The sequence below is a fragment of the Radiomyces spectabilis genome (assembly GCF_025331425.1).
Source record: "Radiomyces spectabilis strain NRRL 2753 chromosome Unknown BYT42scaffold_1, whole genome shotgun sequence".
NCBI classification, from domain to species: domain Eukaryota; kingdom Fungi; phylum Mucoromycota; class Mucoromycetes; order Mucorales; family Radiomycetaceae; genus Radiomyces; species Radiomyces spectabilis.
The window spans coordinates 2,141,952-2,168,354 of record NW_026251926.1 but is presented as its reverse complement, the minus strand read 5'-3'; the positions used below and the strand labels follow the sequence as shown (position 1 = coordinate 2,168,354).

General features: G+C 42.7%; 10 protein-coding genes across 10 annotated transcripts; 7 read left to right on the top strand and 3 right to left on the bottom strand.

The window, feature by feature from the left end:
* Positions 1-2,665: 2,665 nt before the first annotated feature.
* Positions 2,666-3,262, top strand: BYT42DRAFT_609798 (uncharacterized protein; the record flags this gene model as incomplete). Its single annotated transcript, XM_051571313.1, has 1 exon — positions 2,666-3,262. One exon carries the CDS (start codon positions 2,666-2,668, stop codon positions 3,260-3,262), a length of 597 nt encoding a protein of 198 aa, XP_051428575.1.
* Positions 3,263-3,820: 558 nt separating this feature from the next.
* Positions 3,821-4,165, top strand: BYT42DRAFT_553130 (uncharacterized protein). The gene has a single exon (XM_051566448.1). It carries the CDS (start codon positions 3,829-3,831, stop codon positions 4,087-4,089), a length of 261 nt encoding a protein of 86 aa, XP_051428574.1. The 5' UTR covers positions 3,821-3,828; the 3' UTR covers positions 4,090-4,165.
* A 1,351-nt stretch (positions 4,166-5,516) lies between these two features.
* Positions 5,517-6,085, bottom strand: BYT42DRAFT_620333 (uncharacterized protein; the record flags this gene model as incomplete). The annotated part of the gene is made up of 1 exon (XM_051572361.1): positions 5,517-6,085. A coding segment is annotated over one exon (324 nt), but the record flags the coding sequence as incomplete, so codon positions are not given.
* A 1,567-nt stretch (positions 6,086-7,652) lies between these two features.
* BYT42DRAFT_487256 (uncharacterized protein) lies at positions 7,653-7,814 on the bottom strand (the record flags this gene model as incomplete). The annotated part of the gene is made up of 1 exon (XM_051563788.1): positions 7,653-7,814. A coding segment is annotated over one exon (162 nt), but the record flags the coding sequence as incomplete, so codon positions are not given.
* A 716-nt stretch (positions 7,815-8,530) lies between these two features.
* BYT42DRAFT_487579 (uncharacterized protein) lies at positions 8,531-9,940 on the top strand (the record flags this gene model as incomplete). The annotated part of the gene is made up of 1 exon (XM_051563814.1): positions 8,531-9,940. One exon carries the CDS (start codon positions 8,531-8,533, stop codon positions 9,938-9,940), a length of 1,410 nt encoding a protein of 469 aa, XP_051428571.1.
* A 1,285-nt stretch (positions 9,941-11,225) lies between these two features.
* On the top strand, positions 11,226-13,926 carry BYT42DRAFT_609796 (uncharacterized protein; the record flags this gene model as incomplete). Its single annotated transcript, XM_051571312.1, has 4 exons — positions 11,226-12,664; positions 12,782-13,102; positions 13,180-13,353; positions 13,464-13,926. 4 exons carry the CDS (start codon positions 11,226-11,228, stop codon positions 13,924-13,926), a joined length of 2,397 nt encoding a protein of 798 aa, XP_051428570.1.
* A 188-nt stretch (positions 13,927-14,114) lies between these two features.
* On the bottom strand, positions 14,115-16,064 carry BYT42DRAFT_28468 (ELMO/CED-12 family-domain-containing protein). The gene is made up of 7 exons (XM_051562853.1): positions 15,540-16,064; positions 15,445-15,476; positions 15,274-15,374; positions 15,062-15,194; positions 14,932-14,994; positions 14,610-14,874; positions 14,115-14,544 (listed from the first exon to the last, which is right to left on the bottom strand). Exons 1-7 carry the CDS (start codon positions 15,865-15,867, stop codon positions 14,303-14,305), a joined length of 1,164 nt encoding a protein of 387 aa, XP_051428569.1. The 5' UTR covers positions 15,868-16,064; the 3' UTR covers positions 14,115-14,302.
* Position 16,065: 1 nt separating this feature from the next.
* BYT42DRAFT_28439 (uncharacterized protein) lies at positions 16,066-18,083 on the top strand. Its single transcript, XM_051562852.1, has 2 exons — positions 16,066-17,150; positions 17,217-18,083. The coding sequence occupies exons 1-2, from the start codon at positions 16,263-16,265 to the stop codon at positions 18,021-18,023; spliced, it is 1,695 nt and encodes a 564-aa protein (XP_051428568.1). The 5' UTR covers positions 16,066-16,262; the 3' UTR covers positions 18,024-18,083.
* Positions 18,084-18,164: 81 nt separating this feature from the next.
* BYT42DRAFT_28376 (uncharacterized protein) lies at positions 18,165-20,396 on the top strand. The gene is made up of 5 exons (XM_051562849.1): positions 18,165-18,389; positions 18,503-18,658; positions 18,751-18,807; positions 18,909-19,090; positions 19,154-20,396. Exons 1-5 carry the CDS (start codon positions 18,263-18,265, stop codon positions 20,231-20,233), a joined length of 1,602 nt encoding a protein of 533 aa, XP_051428567.1. The 5' UTR covers positions 18,165-18,262; the 3' UTR covers positions 20,234-20,396.
* Positions 20,397-22,732: 2,336 nt separating this feature from the next.
* BYT42DRAFT_488113 (transcription regulator HTH, apses-type DNA-binding domain-containing protein) lies at positions 22,733-23,498 on the top strand (the record flags this gene model as incomplete). Its single annotated transcript, XM_051563854.1, has 4 exons — positions 22,733-22,844; positions 22,960-23,010; positions 23,131-23,263; positions 23,420-23,498. Coding segments are annotated over 4 exons (375 nt in total), but the record flags the coding sequence as incomplete, so codon positions are not given.
* Between the last annotated feature and the right edge of the window lie 2,905 nt (positions 23,499-26,403).

The following is a 26,403-nucleotide window of genomic DNA, read 5'->3' as shown; positions in this document are numbered from 1 at the left end:
GGGTTTTCAAGCCTTCATTGGCTTGCTCATGTTTCAAGAATAGAAAGATCAAATTAAATACAGAGCACGACATGAGGCAAAGCATGGATCAACAAATAAAGGATAGGGTGAAACGTAAGGGCAAGCATAGGAATAAGCGCATGGACCAGCATGGCAACAATGAGGAGCGTGCTCAGGTCAATATTTCACATAGTCGTGCATTATAGCCAAGAGTCGCAGGATAACAATGACACATGGAGCCAATAAAAATACTTAGCAAACCGAAAATGAGGAATCAACCATGAGCAAACAAAAAAAAACCAGTTTTTTTGTTGGCATTTTACTTCTCATGGTTGATGATTTTTATTCCTCCTGGTTGATGCTTTTTATTCCTCATGGTTGATTTTTATTCCTCATGGTTGATGCTTTTTACTCCTCATGGTTGATGCTTTTTATTTTTCATGGTTGATTTTTATTCCTCATAGTTGATGCTTTTTATTTCTCATGGTTGATTTTTATTCCTCATGGTTGATGTTTGATTTTTTTTATTCCTATGGTCGGAGTGATTTTGCTGTTGCTTACGGTTGGGTTTTTTATTTCAGCCAGTAGAAGCCAATGAAGAACATTAGCAAAACCGAAAGAAAAAAAAAAAAAGGGCAAAGAATAACAAAAGGTGACTGTTGAGTTTGAAATCCTAATATTTGCATGTCCGAAATATTTTTACAGATCGGAATGAAATTGAATTTCAGTATATCATAAAAGCAAAGATGAATACAAATCATGTTAATGAGTTCGTTTTGAAAATAAAAAGGTCTGTCATTATAGGTTATATGATTACAAATAACATAAATAATATAAATATAGAATATAATAAAGAAGATGAACAAATCCATATAATTATAAAGAATAATGAAAATACTCATAATAAAAATTTTAAAATTCCAAAAAAAAGGAATCAAAAAAAATTCAAAAATAATGACAATGATAATATATTAACATCTGAAAGCACAGATATAGAAGATGACATGAATAATGAAGAAGACAAAAGAATAGAAAATAATATAGATACAATTAATGAAAAACATAAAGAAAGAGAAATAAATACTGAACATAGCGATAATAAAAAGCGAAAATTAACTTCTCATAGCACACCCAACATTGATAAAAAAAGAACAAAGAATAATGAAAATGATACAATAAGTAAAGACATAATAAATTGAGAAGAATATGAAGCATACTCTGACGATGATGATAATAAATATAAAAAGGATGAAATTTGTTTAAAATTATTATATAATATATTAACATATGAAAGAAAGCTTATAAAAGAATATGAATATCATGAACTCGAAAAAGTAAAAATAATATTTGATAAAATTAAAGATGTGTTTATGTCATTTGGATTTGACTTGCTATGATCTCTATTAATTTTTTAGATACATCATTTTTATATCTTTTTCTAAATGCAAATTCTAACAGATAATCCGCATATCCTTTTATATTGTCTTTATGTATTCCCGGCATGAATTTTTGAGTATGTTTCCACCATCCTTCCATTGAGTTTGTATGTGCACCTGTGATAGAATCTTTGAATTGCTTTGAGTGATTAACGGAAAGATGCTCGAATTCAAGAATAGGTTTAACATTGTTATATCCTTTCCAGCAATCAGTTATAATTGTTGTTCCAGGTAAAACGTATTTTTTAATAAGAGGAACTGGAATAAAAATATCAGATATTTATTCTCGAACATAATAGTTGAAATATACTTATATAAAGTTTCTTCATTCCTATTTTCGACAGGTACAAGAAAAAATATTGGAGGGTTACTATGACGTTCATATCCACCAACTATCCATATTCCCTTTCTTCTTCCTACTGTATAAGATATCATAACCATAAATACTTTCATATCATACGATATATAATAATATATTTACCTCCTTTGTTATATTTTCTTTTTCCAAATTTTGCTTCGTCTATTTCAACAATTTTTCCAGGACCTCCAATTTTATGCTGCCATTCATTTATATCATTCAACATCCACTCCGATATCTGTTCTTGAAATATGGAAAACCAGTAGCCGATTTTGTTGATGCTTAATGAGAGTAATTCATAAACTGATTTTCTTGGAAGATCTGTATGTTGTTGATGAATTAAATATATAAATGTTTTCTTTTTAATTTATCTTTTTCCCATAAATAAAGTAGCTCTATCATTTTTTGAGGTGATATCTTGGAGTTTTGAAAAATACTTCCAACAAAAACTCCATTGACTTTGCAACATTTGTAGCATTTCCACCTGTAACTGTTTGACCATTTACATAGTCTCATCATATGTTGGCAATCTGTACAATATCCTTTTGATATGATACCATTATTTAACATCCACAATATGGCATCTTTATCATTTTGGATTTTTTTATACAGATCGGCATAGTTTTTAAATAACATAATGATTGAGGGACATAGAAATAAGGTGCTCAAAATTTGTAGCCTGTATATTCATACTCCGATAAAAACATTTTCCATATTTAGATATTCACCTTTTGTTGTATGCTGCCAAAAAAAAGACATGTGAGAATTTTTTAAAAAAAAACCATGAGCACACCCCAAAAAGACCAGAGCAAGCCAATAAAAAAAAACATTCCTGCGCAACAAAACTTTGTGGCTCCTCTCCCGTCCAAACATGGATGATTCTTCTCATTCTGGCAATATGGGCACTGTCATTCTGTTCAAAAAGGTGTGCCCGGATTGTGAGGAACAATTCAACAGGTTTCAGGATATGAAACGGCACATATTCAGTAAGCATGGCAAGGATCTCACACCACGCACGAACAAAGACCATGGCAAGTCGGTAGACGGATTTCCAGTGCATGTCTACAACGAAAGCAATGTGAAGAAATACACGAAACAAAGGACGACAGTCATCATCAAGTTCGCCTGTCCAAGCTGTAATGGTCTGTTTAACGAGGCTTCAGAACTCTCGCATCATGTCAACAACAATCATATAAAGATACCACCATCGCTTGAGGACGTTCCCCCTGCCGAAAACCGGTGGCTCGTACAGGGTCACGATGTGTCAACAAAATTTCACGACTATCGCCAAATGTGTATCCTTGCATCGCGTACGACAGATTTTGCCATCGAAACCCACTTCAACGAACTTTTGGCCATGTCTGGTATCCTGGTCTTGCAGCGACGGGACAGCTATAAGGATTTGCCGGCCGATGTTTTTCCTCCCTCCTTGCTGACAGCTGCGCGCAACGAAACTCGCAAGCTATAGGCGCGACACATACACATTCCAGCCACATGTTAGACCGCACTTCAATCAATTATCCAAAAGTTCGTGGATGAAAAAATCACGGAAACACGCGCCAGGATCGAACTACTATCACTTTGCGAGCCCGTCGATTCGCCGCAAGATCCTGAAACAACAGAATTTGAATGTGCAGTTATCATAGCAATTGCGTCGTTGCTACCGTATCTATACGACTGTGACATGAACCGCTCTCCGAAGCATATTTGGTATCCAGCTATATCCATCCGTTCATGCAGGGTCTTTTATCAGCCAAGAAGCCCGCAAAAGTTGCGCATTTCTCGAACATAGTCCCTGATGAGTTTGACGAAGCTGTCGATCGACCCGATTACAAAGTTGACGTATATGCCTCATCTGGACATCGGTTCTCGTACACCAATGCGTATGGCGAGGTCAAAAAGAGTAATTCACTCACCGTGCTTGTCAAGGGTCTTTATCGGTTGTGCATCTTTAGCAAAGAAGCAATCAATTGCTACAATTTGCGAAATGTGCTTTCTTTCCAAGTCATAGCCAATTCAGTGACGTTCTTTTCGATGCAATTGAAATTTCCAAACATATACACTGTAACAGAATTAGCTCGGCTGCGCATTCCAACAAAGAAATGTGATCTGCTGGATTTGATGGGGCATATAGACAACCTATTGTTTGTTGCATCATTGTACTGGTGCCATTGCGTGGCTAACGAGGATGATCTGACCTCTCAGCGTTGCGATATGACAAGCGCATGTTTGGATGCATCAAAGACGAGCCTGGCGCCAAGAAAACGGTCGTGTAATTTGACTCCGGACTCCTGACTCCTGAACGTTGGCTGAATGCCAAAATCTGTCCTGCTTGTCCCGCCCCCACCTCTTGACGAACTTTGTTACCGTGTGTATCCTTTTGTTGGTTTTTTTTTTTGATTTCCCAGATCTTTTTCTGGCGCCGTCGGCATACGTTTTTCTTTTTTTTAGTTTCTTTTAGTTTTGTTTTTTTTGTTTATTTTTTTGGCTAGATTTGTGGTTTGATCTTGATTGGCTGTCCTTTTACTGGTTTGATCAAGTTTTTGATTGGCTGACCAATGAATTTTACTGTCTGCTCATGCTTCTGATTGGCTAGCTCATGATTTTTATTGCTTGATCATGTTTTTGATTGGCTAGCTCAAGGCCCTTTGTTCGGTTTGATCATGTCTTTTACTGGTTTGATCAAGTTTTTGATTGGCTGACCCATGAATTTTACTGTCTGCTCATGTTTCTGATTGGCTGTCTCATGATTTTTACTGCTTGATCATGTTTTTGATTGGCTAGCTCGAAGGCCTTTGTCAGTTTGATCATGTCTTTTACTGGTTTGATCAAGTTTTTGATTGGCTGGCCCATGAATTTTACTGTCTGCTCATGTTTCTGATTGGCTGTCTCATGATTTTTACTGCTTGATCATGATTGATTGGCTAGCTCAAGGCCTTTGTTCGGTTTGATCATGTCTTTTACTGGTTTGATCAAGTTTTTGATTGGCTGACCCATGAATTTTACTGTCTGCTCATGTTTCTGATTGGCTGTCTCATGATTTTTACTGCTTGATCATGTTTTTGATTGGCTAGCTCGAAGGCCTTTGTCAGTTTGATCATGTCTTTTACTGGTTTGATCAAGTTTTTGATTGGCTGGCCATGAATTTTACTGTCTGCTCATGTTTCTGATTGGTTAGCTCATGATTTTTATTGCTTGATCATGTTTTTGATTGGCTAGCTCAAGGCCCTTTGTTCGGTTTGATCATGTCTTTTACTGGTTTGATCAAGTTTTTGATTGGCTGGCCAATGATTTTTACTGTCTGCTCATGCTTCTGATTGGCTAGCTCATGATTTTTATTGCTTGATCATGTTTTTGATTGGCTAGCTCAAGGCCCTTTGTTCGGTTTGATCATGTCTTTTACTGGTTTGATCAAGTTTTTGATTGGCTGACCCATGAATTTTACTGTCTTCTCATGTTTCTGATTGGCTAGCTCATGATTTTTATTGCTTGATCATGTTTTTGATTGGCTAGCTCAAGGCCCTTTGTTCGGTTTGATCATGTCTTTTACTGGTTTGATCAAGTTTTTGATTGGCTGACCCATGAATTTTACTGTCTGCTCATCTGATTGGCTGTCTCATGATTTTTACTGCTTGATCATGTTTTTGATTGGCTAGCTCGAAGGCCTTTGTCGGTTTGATCATGTCTTTTACTGGTTTGATCAAGTTTTTGATTGGCTGGCCATGAATTTTACTGTCTGCTCATGTTTCTGATTGGCTAGCTCATGATTTTTACTGCTTGATCATGTTTTTGATTGGCTAGCTCGAAGGCCTTTGTCGGTTTGATCATGTCTTTTACTGGTTTGGTCAAGTTTTTTGGTGCTTTTGCTTGCTCTTGTAAGATGCTTTATTGGTCAAGGAAACATGTCTATGTGGCAAAGGTTAAATGTTCGAGAAGAACCTGCGGATGAAGGCTGCGTGGGCACGGTCTAAGCTTGTAGTATGGATGGCAGACACCAAAGGGAACGGTCAATAGTGCACCGCCAGTGATTTTGCCATAAAATGGAGAACGCGACGCCTGAGAGGGAGAAAGTGTCATTCAACAAAGGCCCGCCGGTGGGGGGGGGGTGGATAGGGCCGTAAAAACGCCCAGGTATACTCTGGAGGTGGGCAGTCATTGGCCAGATTGAGGGTACAGATAATATGCGACCAGTAGAGTCCTTTGAATGGACAAGTAGTTGAAAAATCTTCAATCTCAAGATCGCAAATGCGGCATATGGGATTGTCAAAATGGTGGGGGTTCCACAGATGTAAGCGTTGTTGGTAGCCGATGCCGTCGTGTAAGAGGCGCCACCAAGGGGTGAAAGCTTGGCTGGGCATGTCCAGTGTCCAGAAGAGGTGCCATGTAGCTTGCGGTTGAAGGGGTGAATGAGATAGCCTGAGGAGCAATGGCAGATCCCGATGCCAGTAGTGGCGCAGGTGAGTGGGACTGAGAGTGGCAATGGGCTGGGGGTCCGATCGCAGATAGCCAATTTCCAGTGTTTGCAATAAGGTAGCACAGAGGGAACTGGTGCTCGTGTATTGATAACGCACCTGTCATGGGATGAACCATCAATAATCCAGGGGAACAGGGTCGTGGGCCGACGAAGTGAAGCCCCTGGTGTACTGAGAGGTGGATACGAAGCGCGGTATAGTTCTATTAAAGAGGGTGACAAAATTGTGATGGGCTATAGCATGTCACGGTGAGATAACCAGTTAAAAAGACCAGCGAGAAGATATTTCATAAGTAACTTGGCTCGGAGACCAAGAGTTTGCGCTGTCCTTCGAAGTCCATTTCAGCGGAGAGCAGGGGAAGTTCCAAAAACCATTGACTCGACCAGGAAGGGTGAGGATGCAGTGGCGGGAGCCGAGGCAATAAGGCACTAAAATGTTTCTCGTGGTAAGCCGATATGAAACGGGGATGATAGTCCTTAGGAAACACAAGCCAAGAAAGCACTGAAATATGCCCAGCATATAGAGTTGTACGAAGTCATGGAGTCACAAAGTCAGAAGGTCGTAATGGTAGGAGAAGGCATTGAATGTGAACAAGATGTAGGGCGAGGCTTTGATTCAGGATGTCCACTAGGCCGACGTCATCATACTTGCGCGGTAGGCAAACAGAGGACCAAGCAGGGGCAGGCCAGAATGGAAAGACAAACGATCGAATTAGAGCTTGATCTCTATCGGCCACACTTGTGGTACTGGGGACACGGAGCACATGCCAGAGACGACTGAGAAGGAGGGAGTTGGCTACTAAACTGGTGCTTCGGATGGACAAGTTGCGCGATTTTCAATAGTTGACGATGTTGGAGAATTTTAGATATCAGCAAGGAACGAGGACAGCTGCGTACTATTGAGTATAAAGGGTGACCTAGGTGTCGGACCGCAGAGGGTGAAGAGGTATTATGCCAAGTAGCGCCAAACGAGAGAACAAGACTTTGCCGGATAGGATAAGCAACACAGGAAGATAAAATCGTTTTGTGGAAGTTGACACGAGCATTCGAGGCGCGCGAGTACGTGGAAGAAAGATCTAAGTCATTCGTCAAGCGTATTCAGGAAGACCCCGAGATTATCAGTATAACTAAGAAGTTTGATGGGCGGTGGGGAGCTGCTAATGCAGCATGAACATAGTCCAGGGAGTGGCGATCTTCCACCACAACAGATAGGGAAGCGTGGGAGGATCGGTGACGGCGTGGAATAGACACGGGCCCTAAGGACGCACCTGGGAAAGAGGGGCATATCAGAAGAGAGCGGGGAAACAGTTCAAAAGCTAAGTAAACGCAAGGGCGAGAGAGGGTCACCCTGGAAAAGTTCGCGTTGTTGAGGAAGGGGACTACTAATTCAGCCATTGATCGATACAGAGATTCGTGTGCCAAAGAAAAGGGTGCATAAGCTGGAGACGATCGAGGTAGGGAAACCAAAGCGCAGAAGAAGTTGGCGGAGATATTCTGGGTGTATACGGTCGTACGCCTTTTCCTGATCTAAAAGGGCAGCTATGGGTGGCAATCCGGCAAACCGAAAATTGGTGATGAGGGCTTGGCTATCCAACCATTGTCGGAATTCAGACGGTTAGGCGTGGAGCCGGTTTGGTGAGGATTAATGAGGCGCGGTAGTACGGTATTGAAACGGAGAGCCAGAAGGAGTTTGGCGTTTGTGTTTATGAGGGACAGCGGGCGCCAGTTGGCAAGAAGTTGGGGGTCGCATTTTTTTACTGTACTGTATGATGGTTCATTGATTAATTTTAGACTACATAAGGTGCCTTAAACCTCTTTAGAGTATTGACTACCATTTCTGTTGCCGAGTATATCCGTTCTCTCTCTCATGTTTTTTTTGGTATTGCATATGCCTGTCTTCGTGTTTTTCTTCTTTACGCGTTCGAAAATACGAACCAAATTCACACAAATATAATGGATCTGTTATGATGCGACACATAAAAAAAAATGCCTGTGCTCAGATTCATCTGATACAAGTTTTGATTGTAGCGGACTACGAAATAAAAATTTGTGATGAGGCAAACCAAAAAAGCAGACAAACACACCAAAAAATCCATGCCTCAATAAAAATCATGAGCGAAACCAAAAAGACCATGAGCAACTCAATAAAAAACATGAGTAGTCATAAAAAACCTGCAAGGCGAAAAAAAAAGAATCATTCCTAGGTAACAAATTTTTTAACACCTCTCCCTCCCAAACATGGATGATTCTTCTCATTCTGGCAATATGGGCACTGTCATTCTGTTTAAAAAGGTGTGCCCGGATTGTGAGAAACAATTCAACAGGTTTCAAAATATGAAACGGCACATATTCAGTAAGCATGGCAAGGACCTCACACCACGCACGAACAAAGACCATGGCAAGTCGGTAGACGGATTTCCAGTGCATGTCTACAACGAAAGCAATGTGAAGAAATACACGAAACAAAGGACGACAGTCATCATCAAGTTCGCCTGTCCAAGCTGTAATGGTCTGTTTAACGAGGCTTCAGAACTCTCGCATCATGTCAACAACAATCATATAAAGATACCACCATCGCTTGAGGACGTTCCCCCTGCCGAAAACCGGTGGCTCGTACAGGGTCACGATGTGTCAACAAAATTTCACGACTATCGCCAAACGTGTATCCTTGCATCGCGTACGACAGATTTTGCCATCGAAACCCACTTCAACGAACTTTTGGCCATGTCTGGTATCCTGGTCTTGCAGCGACGGGACGGCTATAAGGATTTGCCGGTCGATGTTTTTCCTCCCTCCTTGCTGACAGCTGCGCGCAACGAAATACTCGCAAGCTATAGGCGCGACACATACACATTCCAGCCACATGTTAGATCCGCACTTCAATCAATTATCCAAAAGTTCGTGGATGAAAAAATCACGGAAACACGCGCCAGGATCGAACTGCTATCACTTTGCGAGCCAGTCGATTCGCCGGAAGATCCTGAAACAACAGAATACGAATGTGCGGTTATCATGGCAGTTGCGTCGTTGCTACCGTACCTATATGACTGTGACATGAAACCACTCTCGGAGGCACAGTTGATATCCAGCTATATCCACCCATTCATGCACGGCCTTTTGTCAGCCAAGAAGCCCGCCAAAGTTGCGCATTGCTCAAACATAATCCCTGATGAATTTGACGAAGCTGTCGATCGACCCGATTACAAGATTGACGTTTATGCCTCATCTGGATACCAGTTCTCGTACACCAATGCATATGGCGAGGTCAAAAAGCATGGCAACGTATCGCAAACCCTGCTCGTCAAGGATTTTTATCGATTGTGCATCTTTAGCAAAGAAGCAATCGATCGTTACAATTTGCGCAATGTCCTTTTCTTTCAAGTCACAGGCAACTCAGTGACGTTCTTTTCGATGCATTTGGAATTTTCAAATTTGTACACTGTGACAGAATTGGCTCGGTTGCGCGTCCCAACGAGAAAATGCGATCTCCTTGATTTGATGGGACATATCGACAACCTAATGTTTGTCGCATCATTGTACCGAGACCATTGCGTGATAAGCGATGATGATCTGACGTCTCGGCGCTGTGAGACGATCTCGAGTGCATATTTGGACGCGATCAAGAAGAACCTGGCGCCAAGAAAACGGCCTTGCAATTTGACTCTGGACTCTTGAGTCCACTAATCTGGCTAAATGCCCAAATCTGTCCTTTTCCTTATCGCTGTTCATCTGTATATTATCCCTCGTCTTTCTATTCGCCATCAGCTCTTATCCTTATTGCTATTTATTCATATTTCTATTCCTCACCTTTTCGTCATCAAGTCTCTCCCTTATTGCTGTTTATTCATATTGCTATTCCCTATCTTTTATCAACTTATTTACATAAATGTACAGCAACCGCCATCGGCATAGGTAGCTTTGTTTTCATGTTTTCATGGTTCTTTTTTTTTTTTTAGGCTTTACACAAATGGCCATGTCGGTTTTTATAACCTTCCCTTTTGTTGAGACATTTACCAAAACATTTGGGCGGAATGAGAAACAAAGCCTATGAAATGACTCACATATCAGCTATTCACATGCTTCCTTTCTGATCTTTTTCCAGGAACTTATTTCGCTTAACTTTTTACTCTTGACAACGGAACAAAAACTGCTCAATCGGACTAAGTACAGAGAAAGGTAGACAAATTAGTACTCTTGAGAGTGAATTCAACCCCTATATCGGTTGAGCAATTGACAGGAGCATTATCCACGACAAGGTAGTGTTCCTTCATTTCTGATTCTCAGTCGTATCATCAAGAGTCGCCTTCACAAAGCTTAATATGACCTGTTACTGTTCCTGTGCTAAATATATCAGTCTCACGTCCAAGGTTTTTTCTTCTGATACGCTTTGGAAATCTCTCACTGACATTACTTAAAGCCAGTGGGAGATATTGAATCTAAAAATCAACTTAGCGTTTGCCTTAACTGTAGCTCTGTAACTACTGCAAAAATTCCTTTCTTTCACCAAACCTATATTTTTGGATCAATCGACCTCCTTCTAAAGCACGAAGGTTTTTTGCACGACATCAAATTCAAAAGCAGCGACTTTATTTCTGAAATGATGGAAAGTCTACCTTTTCTTTATGATGTGGTTCTCACTGATCTTAGACGAGGCGTTCACAAGAGGTTTGATCGAATCAAAAAAGTTTGGACCAGTGGTCCCTACAAAAAAAAAAAAAAGATATGATTCCGAGACCCGCTTTTTTTTTTGGTTGCCCCTTGAAGTTGGGCACCTAAAAAGAACACGCAATGTCCGCCAGAATCACCGCTGACAAATGAGAAACCAATGTCACACCCTGCCAACACTGCCCCAACTGGGAGCGGCGAATGAAATGGCCAGGCAAAACTTTTTCCTTATTATTTTTTTTATTTTTTTGGCGTGGTTCCTTTTTTTTGGTTTTCTTGTTCATCTTCACCATCTATGGCTCCTCTTGTGTTGAAGATTAAAGGAAACAAGTCTTTTCTACCGTTTTCTAACTTAGACTCTGAGGAGGACTTATCAAAGACATGGCGAGTGTGCACCAAAGTCAAAGATTCGCTTGAGAACGGGTCTCGTTTAGAGAACCTGTCGTGGCGGTTGTGGTTTCGACAGCATCTGCTGATGGATAAACCCAACGCTACCTTTCGCAAACTGTCTCGTACCACAACTCGACAACTGGACTGCCAAAACTCGAAATTAGCGCCTTTAAAAACCACTACGCGACCGGCCCCTCGTGCACTCGCTGGAACCTCCAGTGTGAAAATGGAAACCATAGATGCACCTGCACAGCAACAGCAACAGCAACAGCAACAGCCATCCCCATCGTCGTCATCCACTCGCGTAATGCTGTCGACGCCAAATCAAGCATCATCTCAACATAAACCACCTCCAGCACAGCAACAGATATATACGCATCAGACACTATCGACGATGCCACAGCACACGGCTGCTTGTTTACAAGACGGAAATCGAGCCGCCATGTTAAACGGCTCCATGATGGGCACAATGGCGTTTACCAACCATCAGAATACCTTTGCGATGCAGCAGCAACAACAAGAACAGCAGCAACAGCAACAATCGACCAATAATTTCACATTGCATCAGTTTACATCAGATCAAGCGAGCGATCAAATCGTAGAACTAGAAGATATTTTTGGGGCGTTTGGTAGCCCACACGATTTCTTGTCGTCCAACGATACCCACACCATGGCCATGGATGATTCCTGGGACTTTGGTCTGCCCTCACCCAACGATGGCTACTATCAGCCCAACTCCACTACTCCATCCAACCCTTCCAATCCATCCATTCCATCGCCGCAACAACAACAACAACAACAACAGCAGCAGCAGCACCAACAAAATCAACAGCAGCAACAGCAAACCATGCCATCAACGACACAGCCATCGCAACTTCAATCCACCCCACAGGCATTGCAGTCGTCGCAACCATCCTCTCAGCAACCATCTGGGCAAACCATGCTGGCGATGGATAATTCACTTGTCAACCGCATGACATCATCTTATCATGTACGGCACGGTGGAATATCGATGTCGATGCCATCGAGTCCCAATATGCGTCCTCAAGCAGATGCTCAAGTACGCTTGCAGCGTCCTTCTTCTTCATCGTCGGTGTCGTCCGCAGATAATAACAGCGATGCGCTGTATGTATCTGGAGCCGTCATGCCGCCGCCACCTACGGCAACGCTTCGTAACAAATTACTGAACAACGTCCCCATGCGTTCCCTCGGCATCAATCAAAATCTCGTCTCTAACCAGCCTATCATCACCCCACCCTTATCGGTCTCGTCCACCTCTCCTTCCTCTTGCGCCAATGGCTCCTCGCTTCAATTGGGCGCTTTACTCGATGATCAGTACTGCATGTAAGTATTCTAGACCCCCATCCCCCTTGTCATTGATGGTGTGACGTCTAAGCGATAAGATGGAAGATGCTGGTTTTTTTTTCTTTTATCTTTTTTGTCTCACCATGCTTTTTTTAGGACGATGAATGATTATGCCGATTTTGCGGGCCATGCATCATCGATTCACGGATCGTCTGCGCAACATTCTCCGCAACCGACGTTGCAGGCGCATCATCCTCATCATCATCCTCATCATTTCCCTGCGTCGGCTCCCAGTACGCCACCGCACACTGGGCAGACAACGCTGGATTTAGGGAAATTGCCAACGGCACTAGCGGCGACTTCGGGCGATTATTCGTCGCAGTCGCAACCGGTGTGTAGCAATTGTGGTGCCACAAGTACCCCATTATGGCGGCGGTCGGCTGACGACGATCTCCTCTGTAACGCTTGTGGACTGTAGTAAGTAATTTGTTTTTGGGGGTTGAATTTCAAATTGTTCTTGACCAATGTTATTTGGCGGGGGGAAAAACTTGTAGTCAAAAGTTACACAACGCGCCTAGACCAAAGACATTGAAACCGCACAATGCCCGTAAAGAAGCACGTGATGATGAAGCGGCTCAACTTGTTTGCTCCAATTGTTCGACCACGACCACACCACTTTGGCGTCGCGATGATGAAGGCGCACCCCTGTGCAACGCATGTGGATTATAGTAAGTGCAAGACTGGACTGGAATAAGGTAGTTCTTGGTGACTGATGTACCTCACTCCTCCCCCAACTATTTTTTTTCGCTCTTTCTTCGTGGATTGTTTCTTTTCTTAGTTTAAAATTGCACCATGAGCGGCGCCCCTTGTCGATGAAAACGGACATTATCAAAAAACGACAACGGTATGACAGCAATGCCAATGGACGTAAAGTGAACAAAAAGATGAAAACGGATCAACAAGCGTCCGAGCCGTCGTCACCGGAATTAGCGTCGCCCGTGTTGCCGTATCAGGCCCATCCTGGCCCCATCTATATCAATCAACAACAATTGCAGGCCTCCGCAGCAACGGCTCCACCTCCTTCGCTCCTCCCTTCGTCTCTTCCGCCTCACACGTCCGTCGATCCTGCCACCATGAGAGATACCAATCAACTCATGTTCCAGTCTTACCCTGCCGCGTTTACCTATCAACCAAGTGAATGTGAACATGCCGCATCAACGCAGCCATCACAACAACCCACGAAGCCCTCTCCACCGACAGAAACGAATCTTATGGATGGCGTCATGCCCCAGTACTTTTAAAAAAAAAAGGAAAAGACGCGTGATATGTACCATATAATATTCTTTCCTTCTAATGCTCTTCCTCCCATCCTTATTCTTTTTTTTTGTTTTTTGTTCACTTGATTTCCCATGTTAACCTTTTTGCATTTTTTTTATGTTGTTTCTGTTTGTTGTTTGTTTCCATTTTAATTCGCTTTCCTTCAACGTGATTTCTCACCCTCTCTATTTGTAACATATTGAAATCAACCTTTTCCCATTCTCTGATCATCGTACACTACAGGATATCAACCCCCGTCTGGTCTTCTATATATGCATATATAAAAGTTCACGCATACCACCATTGGAGAATCAAAATTAATGTCCGTCTTTTTTTTTGGTATCTTTTTTTGATTTTGTTTTATGATGAGGCGACATGCCGATGAGTGAGATGATTTGTCTCATTTTGTGTCTGTAATTCGACATTTTTTTCGTCATCAAGACGCGTGTTTAGTAATTGGGTGAGCGGTTGAACACGTCGAAACATTAAATCATCTTGCACTTGTCGTTTGAATTCCTGAAATTTGCGTTCAAAATCCATCACTGTCAGTCTAGGTTGCTCGTGTGAAATCCAAAACTCGTTGAATTGATGGTACAAATAGCCTGAGCAAAAATAGGTGTTAGAAAGAAAGCAAAACGTAAAAAGAAAGATATTGACGGATACTTGCAATAAAATTCGCTGTACGTCTTACGGTCGGCTCCGTATTTGAAAAGGAAATGCTGCAATTGTCTGGTACGTAAAGTGTGGACGGCGAAATGGGTGATATTGATACCGACAATAGCGTAAGGATACCATGATACGGGGTGGCGCGAACTACTGAATGTACTTTGCGCAGAAGCGGCATGGGTTTGCGCATAGTAGAGAAGATCATCCAATCCTTGCATGCCCATGCCTCGGAAATCCGTGGCAGGATCATTACCCTGGAAACCAATCTGTACAAAACATTAACATTGTACATTGGGACAATGTGTCACTATGGTAGTACAAACCTCTCCCCATTGTTGTGTCAGACGAGCCTCCAATTGCGTATCAGGCATCAATGCTTCCCATAACTGTGACGAAAAATAAGTGTAAATTGCCTTTGAAGCGAGGATTTCATTTTTCTGGTTTGCCACTGACCTTTAACAGTTTTTGTTCATGAAGAGGATTGGTCGAGTCATACTTGACTTGCGTTCGCTCATTGATCTCGTGAGCTAGCTGATATGTTTTGGCGATGCGTAATAAACATGCACGTAATACCTGAGCAGGCGCACTATTGTGACATTGCATTGTCAGAAGAAAAAACAAGGATGCTTTTGGGGGGGAGGGATAAGCTTTTCTGACTGATTTACCTCTTTGGCGACGCTTGATGAGGAAATTGCTTTTTGGAAAGGATCGCGGATAATACTTGATCAAGATGACAAAACGGTGATTCCAAGTCGCGCCGTTCCAACTAGATAATCATCAAATCCGTTCAGGAACCTGCGATAACAAAACACGTTATGCGGGCATTTCTCATTTACCGAAAGCTGCTTGGAATACAGAATACATCGATCTGCGACGCAGAGAGTTAGTTGAGTATTGGCCGCACTAATTTTTACTCAGTGAGACGGCTGACCTATGCGGTAAATGACATCTTCTGGGATATCTTGGGCCAGAATAGGGCGTTGAATGTCGGCTAGGAGAGGTGTGGTGGCTAGCAAAGGCTGTGTATCGTCGTCTAATGTGTCTCCTTCATCCAGTGCGTTGATGGCGTAGGCGTCACTCTCGTAGAATGCGAGGTCGGCATCGGTGTAGCCCAGTTCTTTGGCGGTGGCTCTGCAGATTCTATAGATTTCCGATGTTCCAGTGGATAGACGTAGGATTAGTTTGAGAAGCTTATAAATTGGAAGTAGAATCGGAGATTGGTAAATCCTGTTGAGCGCTAACAAGATGAGCCAATCCATCGTGGAGATGAAGAAGGGGAAGTTCAATCTAGTGCAGTGTGCCGCTTTGTGCCATTTTTTTCCAATAACTTAAAATCGCACGTGATAATGTCGGAAAAGTAAAACGGGGAGACGATCGCGACAGATAAAAAATTGAGCAATCAAAAGATATGCGCTGCGTATTGATGGACCGAAAGTGTGCTTTATGTATACTATAAATATGTGATGGGTTTATTTGACTGAATGATTGACCTTTTACGATATAAAGATTTGGCTGCGGTAAACAACGCGGTGAAAATGGCCCATTTTTTTTCTTATTTTTCAAGCCGCGCCTTTTTTTGCCCTTGTTCCTTTTTGTCTTGTGGTTTTCCGTCGACTCGTTATTTTATTTTTTTATCTTTTCTTCCAGTGTGTTCATGGCGCTTTCTCAAAGTTCGAGTCATGACTATTCTATTTCTTCTTGGTTATCGCGACAGCGTGCACGGCAAGACTCAATCAATAGTCTTCCCCCCGATTCACAAGAACATCGTGATCTACAAAAAGCACTGGAACTGAGTAAAATCGAACATGAAAACGAACAAAAAAGATTATTCAATCTTCTTTCAACCCAACACTCGTCGTCTTCTTCTTCTCCTTCTAAAGAAAAGCCATTCGATTTCCACTCATCCAATCACCCGAAATCAGCCATGAAGCCCTCCTTCCACCCTCCTTTAGAAAAAGATACCCTTCCCAAGACCCAGCCGCTTCACCGTACTAATGACAACGACGACGACGACGACGATTGGTTTCAAACCATCTCCTTTGTCAAGCGCGAACCACGCTCAAAAAGACAAAAAGAGAAGCAGAAAGAAAAGCCGACGAAAAAATTGTCTCGTAAAAAACGAAAACCGTCCTCGGAAGACACAACGCCGTCTGTCAATACGTCGACCTCTGCCAATGCATTGCTCCCTGGCGATGTTTCCCCCATTTTGATCGCCAGTCAATCGTCAGTCATTAAACAAGAACCTGACAGTGTTGATGAAAACAACGATATCTTGGACATTGGCGATTTATCGGCATGGATTGATGTGAAAGAAGAACATGATTCGTCCGCAGCCAATAATCTACTTGAAATCAGCGATCTGTCTGAATGGATCGATGAACAAGCGTCTTCCGTCCCTATTCCCACCCGTCCGTCCAATTCCCGCAAAAGTAAAGGCAAGCAACTGCTCCACAGCGCAAACAACATCAACAGTGCACACCCATCATCCTATCTACCCACCCCCACCCCCACCTCTGCATCTTCATCTTCATCTTCATCCAAGGTAAAATAGAAAAATAAGAGTGGTCTTTTTTCATGACAAACGCGGCTAATGATTCTTCAATTTTAGTACACCATAGCATCTCAAAGTCACGCAACCATATGCCCATTATGCTCACAGACATTTACCCAAGATACAATCGAATTACATGCTTCTCGCTGTACCGGGCCCGACGCTGTTCGTGCCACCATCGACGATTCTTTCCACTTGATGTCCCAAGACTCGGTCACCCCCATTGACAATCCCTCGCATAACTTGAAGCCATCAGAAACAACACAGTCATTGACAACAGGCAAATGTCCTTTGTGCGGGCAAAGATTTCCGCTAGATCAACTGCAAAGACACGTAGACAATGAATTGGCCCAAGGGACCAATGAACAAGACGCGGCACACGGGAATGATAGCCCGACGTGGATTGAGAATGATTCGGATCCGGGTTCGAATTCGGATTCGGATTCGGATTGTAGTGTGATCGATCTTTGCGCCATTCCCCAACCGCAGCAACAACAGGCCCATGACGATGCAGGAATTGAAGAGGATGATGGATATTTATCGCCACTGGAAGGTTTTGTCAACCTCTTGGACGATCAAAGTCCCAGTACGGATTATCAACAATATTTCCAGCAATTCTCGAGAAACAACAACGACAACAACAACGCCACCATCGCTGAGGGATCGAGTCGATCTCGTGCTCGCAACACACCTGCATCGTCGTCTCGGAACACCTCATCCGGTCGTAACTCCTCGACGTCTCGCAAGCGAGGCGGCGGCGGTGGGGGACGTAGATTCAAAAAGTTTCGAAACTATCGAAAAAAAGGAAATAATGGCTCTTCATCAAAAAAAGGCAAATCGAACAAGAGGCAGAAAATAGCATAAAAAAAACGAATAATAATGACAATAGTTTCTGTCCAAGGGCGGATATAAAACCTGTGAAATGATCCGTAAATTGTTGTGCAACCATCTGTTAAAAATAGACAATCAAGTTGATTGCTATTAGTCTGTGTGCCCTCTTTCTTTTTTTTTTTTCATTCCCTCTCTTTTTTCCTTTTTTTTTCTTACTTGTTTCCTACCCTTTCCCTTCTTTTTTATATTTTTGAATTGCACAGTCGAGGACAATGAAGTTGATTCATCTTTCGCTGACGGCCGGCTTGTTACTGCAAGCAGGCACATTTGTCCAGGCCAGTCCTTTGTTTACCGGCGACGGTCATTGGAACGATGTCGCCAACAATGATCCTTGTCAAGGTAGGGTCCTTGAATTCCCATGACGCCTGTCATCCTAAATTTTTATCTCGAGTGAATCTCCTCGATTAACGTTTTTATTGTGTCTGTGTGTGTTGTGTCTCGGATGAGTTTAGACTTCCGCATTACGTTTCCTGCAAACTCGGGTCTCAGCTTCGAAGAAGACACCAAACACCTCGTAGCATGGCAAGCACCTTCGAGCTTAGAAAACGTCGATATCACACTTGTTGATTCAAACAACAATAATGTCGTTGGCCATATTGGTTCTTATGGTAACCTAAATTTTATTTTGTTCATGCTCCTTTTACGAAACCAATATGTCTCACTGTGCCAAAATTTTTAAATGATTTTTTTTATTCTTCAGGCGCCAAGCGAGGTGTGTCCGACGAAGTGCCGCTGACCTTGAATGGTGGACAACCAGGTAAATAATCATTGAGTTCGTTCATCCTTGATGACCCGTGCGTTGCCAATAACTTGGCTTTTTATTTGGGCTAATTATCTTTTTTTTTTCTGCATTTCCAGGCAATTACCGTTTCCATCTTCAAGCTAAAAGCTCCAATGGCGCTACGTGCGATCTCGATTCCGTTGCGTTCCAGATTACTCAAAGCAGTGACAACGAGAGTCACAGCAATGGCGACGGACAGAACTGGTCCGCGGCATTGAACAATGTCAGTGGCGAGGCGGCTAAATCCATCTCAAGTGAGGTAACCACGCTTTTGAGGGTCGTACAAAAAACGTGCCATTTAACATTAACAGAAATTTAAAAGCCCGAACACTACAATGCAGAGTATTTCACCAACGAAGACCGTCGTACGGGGGCTCACTCGGACAACCACTTGAATGCCAATCTCAAACAAGAGATAGATCAGCTCGGTGAATCCACGCATCCCAACGCGGCATGGTTCACCAACGATGACCAACGTACCGGTCACACCAATGAGCACAACGACATGCCTCACTGGAATGCCGAAGATCTGAGTTGGTTCACCAACGAGGATCATCGCACCACACCCGATCACGCCAATGCTGAATGGGTCGAAGACGCCATTGAAGAACCTCAACACAACGATGCCGAAGGCTGGGAAGTCGAAGAATTCGAACATGCCAACAACGAATGGGTAGATGAAAGTGTCAACGTCCCGGACCACACCAACGAAGGGTTCTGGGAAAGCGAAGAAGCCGACACGGCTGGTTCCGATGATGCTCATTTTAACGATGCTGTCGATTTTGAAGAAGAGGAAGATGACACGTTGCCCGAGGATTATGTGGTCCCTGATCACTCCAACGAAGGACACTGGGATGCCGAGGAAATTGACGTGGCCAGTGAAATTGCCAACGATTCTCAAGCAAACGATGACGATCTTCACTTGAACGAATGGGTGGAAGACTTCGCTTCGATTCCCGATCATTCCAACGATGGCGAATGGGAAGAAGACCAAGTCGATGCTCACTTTGACGGTGACTGGCACCAAGAGGAAATCGACGACCATGAAAACGAATGGACACCTTCCGGCCCAGCCGGTTCTCACGACAATGCGTCAGAATGGCAAGCGGTTGAAGATGATGACAACGTGGACGCTGTGACCCATGGCAACGAATGGCAAGGCGATGATGAAGGTATCATCGTACCTGTGGATCATGAAAATGATTCAGAATGGATCGACGTTGCTGACGCCACCGTCAATCACGACAACGATGTGACCACTTGGGTGGAGGATGTTCCCGCCCATCGTAACGATGGTCAAGCAAGCACCGGTTATGTACGTAACAGCGAACATAACAACAACTGGCAGACGGACACCCCGCCCTCCGTGCATACAGCGGAAAACTATGTTGCCAACTGGTAAAAAAAACCAAAAAAAAGATGAAATGAAAGACTCTTCGATGCTTGCAATTTCCGGTCCCTGCGTACCGGCGGTTATGTTTTCTCGGAAGGTTATCATCATAACATACCATAGGCTGAGCCAATCGACGATGGGCCAGTAAAAATTGAAATAAAGTAAATAAATAAATAAATACTGTCGTATCGGGATAATCACGAAATGTCAAGTCAGCCGACCGGGTGGCGGGGACCTGGATCTCACTCTGTTACCGTACCAGTTCCTTTTTCTATTTATTATTGTTGTTTCTGAGAAATCAACGATCGTCTTGTTGGCGCGCTCTGTTCACCCAATGATCGTCGCGAAATTCGCAAGAAAATGTAGCATCGGTCCAAATAAGAATGGGTGCAGTCTGCTTTATCACTGGATTGGAAAAATGAAGGAGGCGGCGGGACCGAAAAAAAAAATATTTATGTACTTGTCAAACGATGGCGCTAGTTTCCCGACAGGATTATTTATTCCAATGGTAGCGACAAATTATCATGCATTGGACGATGATTTGAACTAAATGAAGTGTTTGTGTGGGAAAAAAAAGATAAGAAATATACGTACGCTCGGGAAGAAGTATCTCTGAACTGTAGCCAACTTCGATGATAAAAAGGTTATCGAGTCCGTCGTTTCTTGACAAAATAAAAAAATGCATCCCTCAGTTACCCAAGCCCTTGATGTTCGTCTGATGTCCTGTTTATCCTCTCTCTTTTGTGTCATCCATCCTGTCCTTTTTCCCCCTCCATATGGCTCCTTGAATGCTTGCCTCCTTGTCCCTGAAAAGATGTGCTTCTGTCTCTCGCTCTTTTTTTTACCCCCTTTATCCCTGGAATTCCTTTGACTGTTCTCCTTGGCGGGCTTATTTTTTTTTTTTTTTTAGTTTATCCCTCCCCAAACCCAATTGCCACAGATGGATGAAGCACCATCATGTACTCATTACGGCGAGTTTTATTTGCTTAATATGAATTATTCATGGCGGACTGGTGTGGCATGCATCTAAGCGCGTACGTCATGTCAGTTTTCATGTGTTATGAAAATAGACCGATGGATTCGGTCCGGGTGCCTGTCAATTGTCAATATTGGACGATGATCGTCTCTTTTTTTTTCTGCAGTTAGCTGGTTTTGGAGTGGAACGAGAAGGTCCAAAAAAGGACAAGGTGTTCATGATAAGATAACGTGGCAGGCGACATCAGATGTGTCTATTCGACGTCAGTCTAGCAAAAGGATGCACTGGCCAACTACCATTTAACCTTGGCAACTAAATGAACTCGGAGGCCCATGCATCGAAATGCAAAATGTTTCTCGGTGTTCACCGAGGGATTCTCATGCTCAGGGAAACGGGGAAACCATGAACCACACAAAAAAAAAGGACTCACCGTCCACTCCCCGCGTTATTTGCCGTTTACCATGAACGAATGACGGTTTTGAGTAAGCTGATTAACAGCAAATAAAGAGAGACAATTTGTTTTACTTTTTTTGGTGAACCAGGAACCAATAAAGCATTTTGTTTTGAGTTTCCTTGAGTCACGATCTTGGTGCTGCTGCTGCTGAGACTACCGCCTTCAATATTGTGTAATTCGTAAAATATATTGACTAAACAAAACGGTACAGCCCATTGTAAACACAGGAGATTCGATAAACAAAACAGGGCACAAGAAAATCAATTTAGGTATCCATGTCATGGGAGACCATAATACGGAGTTCAGGGGATAAAGAACAAGAAAAAAAAATAAGGCAAGGTCCACGCATCATCAAGTTTTCGATGGCGGATATTCCGTTCAAGTAGTAATGAGCTTGACTATCCAGAAGAAACAATTCATATGATTCAACCACTTGTTGAGCATCGTTAATCCCAATATGACTTGTCCAAGCATTTACTGCGAAAACAGACAAGAAGACTCGGGGAAAAAGAAGCTCCATTGTCAATATAGATGGGTATGCTATGCGTTACCCATCTCAAATGTAATGACCATGAACGGTTCACATCCCGCTGCCTTTTTTTTTTCTTTTTGCCTTGCCTTTTTGCAAATGTCTAAATTAACATATCCTCGGTCAAGCAGGTCCCCAAAAAAAAACAAAAGCACTATCATGTCCCCCCCCCCGAAAGCGTCTAATTTTCCCTCCATGTCTTTTTTTTTATTTCCTTTTCCCAAAAAGTCTGCATCCAGTACACACACACACACACACACACACACACACACAACTGTCTATCTTTCATCACTTAGTCACTTGCCTTGCCCATTTTCAACATATACACACACACACATACGCACACACAAATCCCCCCTTTCAACAAAAAGCCCCTTGATTTTTTTTTCACCACTTTCTTTTTTAAAACCCGCCCTTTTCTCGCTTGCTTTCTTATTCTTCCTCTTTCTTTTTTTCTTCTCTTCTCGCAGGTCACTCCTCTCTTTTCATTTTCGGTTCGAACTTTTCAATTATCATCTTTTTTTTTAAACAATGTCAATGATGGATAATATGGATAATGATTGTCCGAAATTTCGACCTTTTTCCCTTCCGACCCAACGTCTACCCAAAGTGAAAAAGGCTAAATATTCCACATCCTTGGATCCTCGGGGCTATATTCCTGGTAAATTATCCATTTCCCAAAACACCCTCTATTCCACCTTGCGTCATCCTTGTGTGGGCGGCGCTAGTTTGTAGCAATTCAACTTCATTACTCATCGTTTTGAAAACTTGATTAGTTTACGAGTACATTATCAACGGGCAACCTATCATGTGGGATCGTGAATCGGGTAAGTTTATATCGCGTATGCATAATGTACTATCAAATCTTAACCTTATACGAAATTCTCTGTTTTTCTTTTTTTCTTTCTTTATTTCCTTTGGGTTCGTCCTGTTCGTTGTCTCTGTAGGTTATGTCCATTTCACCGGTATCTGGAAGTCATTAGGCAACTCCAAATCGGACATTGTCAAGATGGTCGACTCCAACCCGGAACTCAAGGTCAAAAAAATTCGAGGAGGCTTTCTCAAGATCCAGGGAACTTGGTACGTGACCCAAAATTCTCCCTCGATACTTTTTGTTTTTCTATTGTTTACGCCCCATTGAATGATGGCTTTATTCGTTTTTTACGTTGCTATTTGCCACTCAAATCGTTCTGTCTCCTTACTTTTCTTTTTTCTATTCTTGTCTCCTTTGCACAGGATTCCGTATGAGTTCGCATACATTCTTTGCAAGCGTACGGCGTGGAATGTCCGCAAGGATCTCGTGCCCATATTTGGTCCTCGGTTTCCAATTGAAGCCATTGATCCGTCGCATCCCGAGTATGGTTGTCTTTTGCTCGATCCCAAGAGTGCTCCGAATCTCAAGTCGGCCCAACGACGCAGTAATTACACTACGCTGCGTGAAATGAGATCTCCCTACAAACGCGATTATGCGCGAAAATCTCGTGATAAACCCATGCGCTCCACCAATAAACCGGTGAGAAATAACCGGATGTCCGTCTCCCGCTTATTAAACCACCAACAACAAGACCAAGACGACGATGTATCCATGTCGGATGACTTGGAAGACGAGACCGACTTGTCCAAATCACATTCCACTATCTCCACCGTGGCTCGGCCATCTTCCCATCGGTTGTCCCCTTCCTCGGTTGGCTCTACCTCTACCTCTCCCTCTCACCGCTCTTTATCTCACATATATTCAAACCAATCACCGTCTTTTCGAGTCGTTCAAACGTTTCCTCCACCATCTCGCACACCCAGCATTTCATCTATCCATCAACCTTCCTCGTCTTCTTCATCACCCTCGTCTTCCTCCTCCCCTAATCACAGTATCCTGTTACCGCCTATCCAGACCACCGGTCTGTGTTCCCCTTCTTCACCCTCAACGCCCAGTTCTCATCACTCATCCGAACCTAATTTATCACCGATGTCATCACAACTGTCATGGTCTCCCCTTGAATCCTCGCCTTCTCCATCCTTGGTGGCGCAGGATATCATTGAAACCATTCATGCGACCATTCTTCTTCAACGGTTATCACAAGATGATGGTGCGCGGCCTTTCCGACCGATGCAACCCGATGGTGTACCCAGCAAAGTGATTGTCGGGAACCAGGAGTTTACTATTTGCTGGGATTAATTGCTGCCTATTTCATACTTTCTCTCCCTAATTTATCGATCATCCAACAAAACAGAACCAAAAAAAATACCCTTTTGTTCGTGGCGTTTTTTTATTTTCTCATTACCTAAACGCACCATCGACCAAGAAACAATAGATTCGCTCGCAAGCCTATTCGTTCTGTTGCTTGCTTTCATAACTTTTTCTTTCTGTTTTCCTTTTGAATTGTGTATGTGAACGACTTGTTACTCTCATCGAATGATTACTTTCTTCTTAATGGGAATGATTCTATTTAAATGTTACCGCGTGCTTCGTTAGTTTTCTCCGAAACAACGTTACAGGTATAATATTATATTCCTCTGGTTATTTCTTTTTTTTTTTTTTTTTTTTTGGCTCCATGTAATTATGATCATTTTGCTTTCCCCTTTTCTCCTTTTGTCAATGACGTGTATTTGTTTAATAGTAATACTTGCTATGACACTTATCGTTGCTTCTCATGTGCCATCCTATAGAGCATGATTGTTTCATGTTTCATCTTGCGGCGACCTTTTTGTGTTGGATACACCGAGGACAGTTGAAAGGTAAACGACGCCATTGGTTTATCTTGGGGGAAAGAAATGGTCTACCAGTCAGTTTTAGGAATTTAAAACCACGATTCGTTTCCACATCATGTCATGCAACTATTCGTCATATCGTTAAGTCCACATGGATGCTTCCTGAAATTAGAATTCATCATCCCGATTGGGGATCGTCGTCTCAATAAAGTTGGCACTCGGCAGAAAACGCTGCAGATCATGTGTCACTCAAAATGCCAGCAAAGAAAGAAAAAAAAAAATTAAAAACATCATGCACAACGCGCGTACTCCAACAAACGCCTCGTATAGATAGGACCATGACCGTCCTCGGTCATCAAAAAATTTTACCGTTCAGCGATCATCAAGTTTTACACCAGCAGCCAAAAATAACGGCACAATGAAATAGTTGACCAAGTAATCAAGACGCCAGCAAACCATCTAGACGTCGAAAATCAGGATATATTTGAAATTTTCGCTGTTAGTACTAATGGAGACGTACGCGTTGGTGACAAAGAAGAGGCACCATCGATATTCTCGGCAAGTACAGCTCGGATGGCGGATGAGTATTTAAAGCAACTTTTGCTGCCAGAAAAATGGAAATAAAGCAAGATGAATAGATCGCATGTTGATTGTAGAGAATCCGATAGGATGCGTACGACAAAAACAGATCTGTCTTTAGGGATTCTGTGGATTGGGAATAGAATAGAAAACATGCAAATGGATCTACACGCTTTCTTTCATTGGATATAAGTAAGCAACTGAGCAAAATCGGTGCAATCGTTTAAATATAATCTCAAGTGGTTTCTATGACGAGCGCAGGTTTGATGAAATGGTTTCAATCCATAATCCATGTTTATTTCTTGGATTGACGATGTTGATGCCACATCCATTTCTTCAGGCGGTCCCCTCATCGATCGTCACCTGATAGATGAAAAATGATGTGCAAAAAAGTGGGAATTAGAAATTCGTCCGGCTTTGAGATATTGATCCCGGTTTCAGAGGAGCGTTTGTGGCTAGCGATGAATGTAATGTCAGACCGTTCAAGATGCTCAACAGCAGCTAGACGAGATGCTCCGCACGAAACTCGAACAAATTATTGATGGTCCCATATTGCAGCAAGGCTTATTAAAAGCAATCGAACGCTCTGACCATGAAATGGAAAGACCATGTTGATGTGAACGGATCTCGTGCGCATTATGCGAGTTCCATAGTTATGGACAAGGAATCCGTTACCATGTATTTCACTTGACTCAGGTTCAACGAGTTTTAATACGCTCCAAGTAGATAGTTTATGAAGATACGAAATATTGAGGCACAAGGAGTTAACCGTCTTTGCTTTTCTCTCCCCCTCTCACCACTCTCATGAGTCCTCCTTCTGTAAAATAAAGACTCTCACAAAGAATAAAGAGCTGGAAGAAGGGCGCTTCGCTTTTTCCGCAAGTGCGTGCGAGAACTTGGCAGCAAGATGTCCGGAATTGTAACATGAAGGCAAG

Coding starts and splice junctions, on each gene's coding strand:
- BYT42DRAFT_553130 (XM_051566448.1), top strand. CDS start 3,829: ATGCAATTGAAATTTCCAAACATATACACTGTAACAGAATTAGCTCGG.
- BYT42DRAFT_28468 (XM_051562853.1), bottom strand. CDS start 15,867: ATGGATTGGCTCATCTTGTTAGCGCTCAACAGGATTTACCAATCTCCG. Junction 15,477..15,539: donor AGATGTCATTTACCGCATAG/GTCAGCCGTCTC, acceptor TCTGCGTCGCAG/ATCGATGTATTCTGTATTCC. Junction 14,875..14,931: donor TGACACAACAATGGGGAGAG/GTTTGTACTACC, acceptor TGTTTTGTACAG/ATTGGTTTCCAGGGTAATGA.
- BYT42DRAFT_28439 (XM_051562852.1), top strand. CDS start 16,263: ATGGCGCTTTCTCAAAGTTCGAGTCATGACTATTCTATTTCTTCTTGG. Junction 17,151..17,216: donor CATCTTCATCTTCATCCAAG/GTAAAATAGAAA, acceptor CTTCAATTTTAG/TACACCATAGCATCTCAAAG.
- BYT42DRAFT_28376 (XM_051562849.1), top strand. CDS start 18,263: ATGAAGTTGATTCATCTTTCGCTGACGGCCGGCTTGTTACTGCAAGCA. Junction 18,808..18,908: donor CTTGAATGGTGGACAACCAG/GTAAATAATCAT, acceptor CTGCATTTCCAG/GCAATTACCGTTTCCATCTT. Junction 19,091..19,153: donor CTAAATCCATCTCAAGTGAG/GTAACCACGCTT, acceptor GAAATTTAAAAG/CCCGAACACTACAATGCAGA.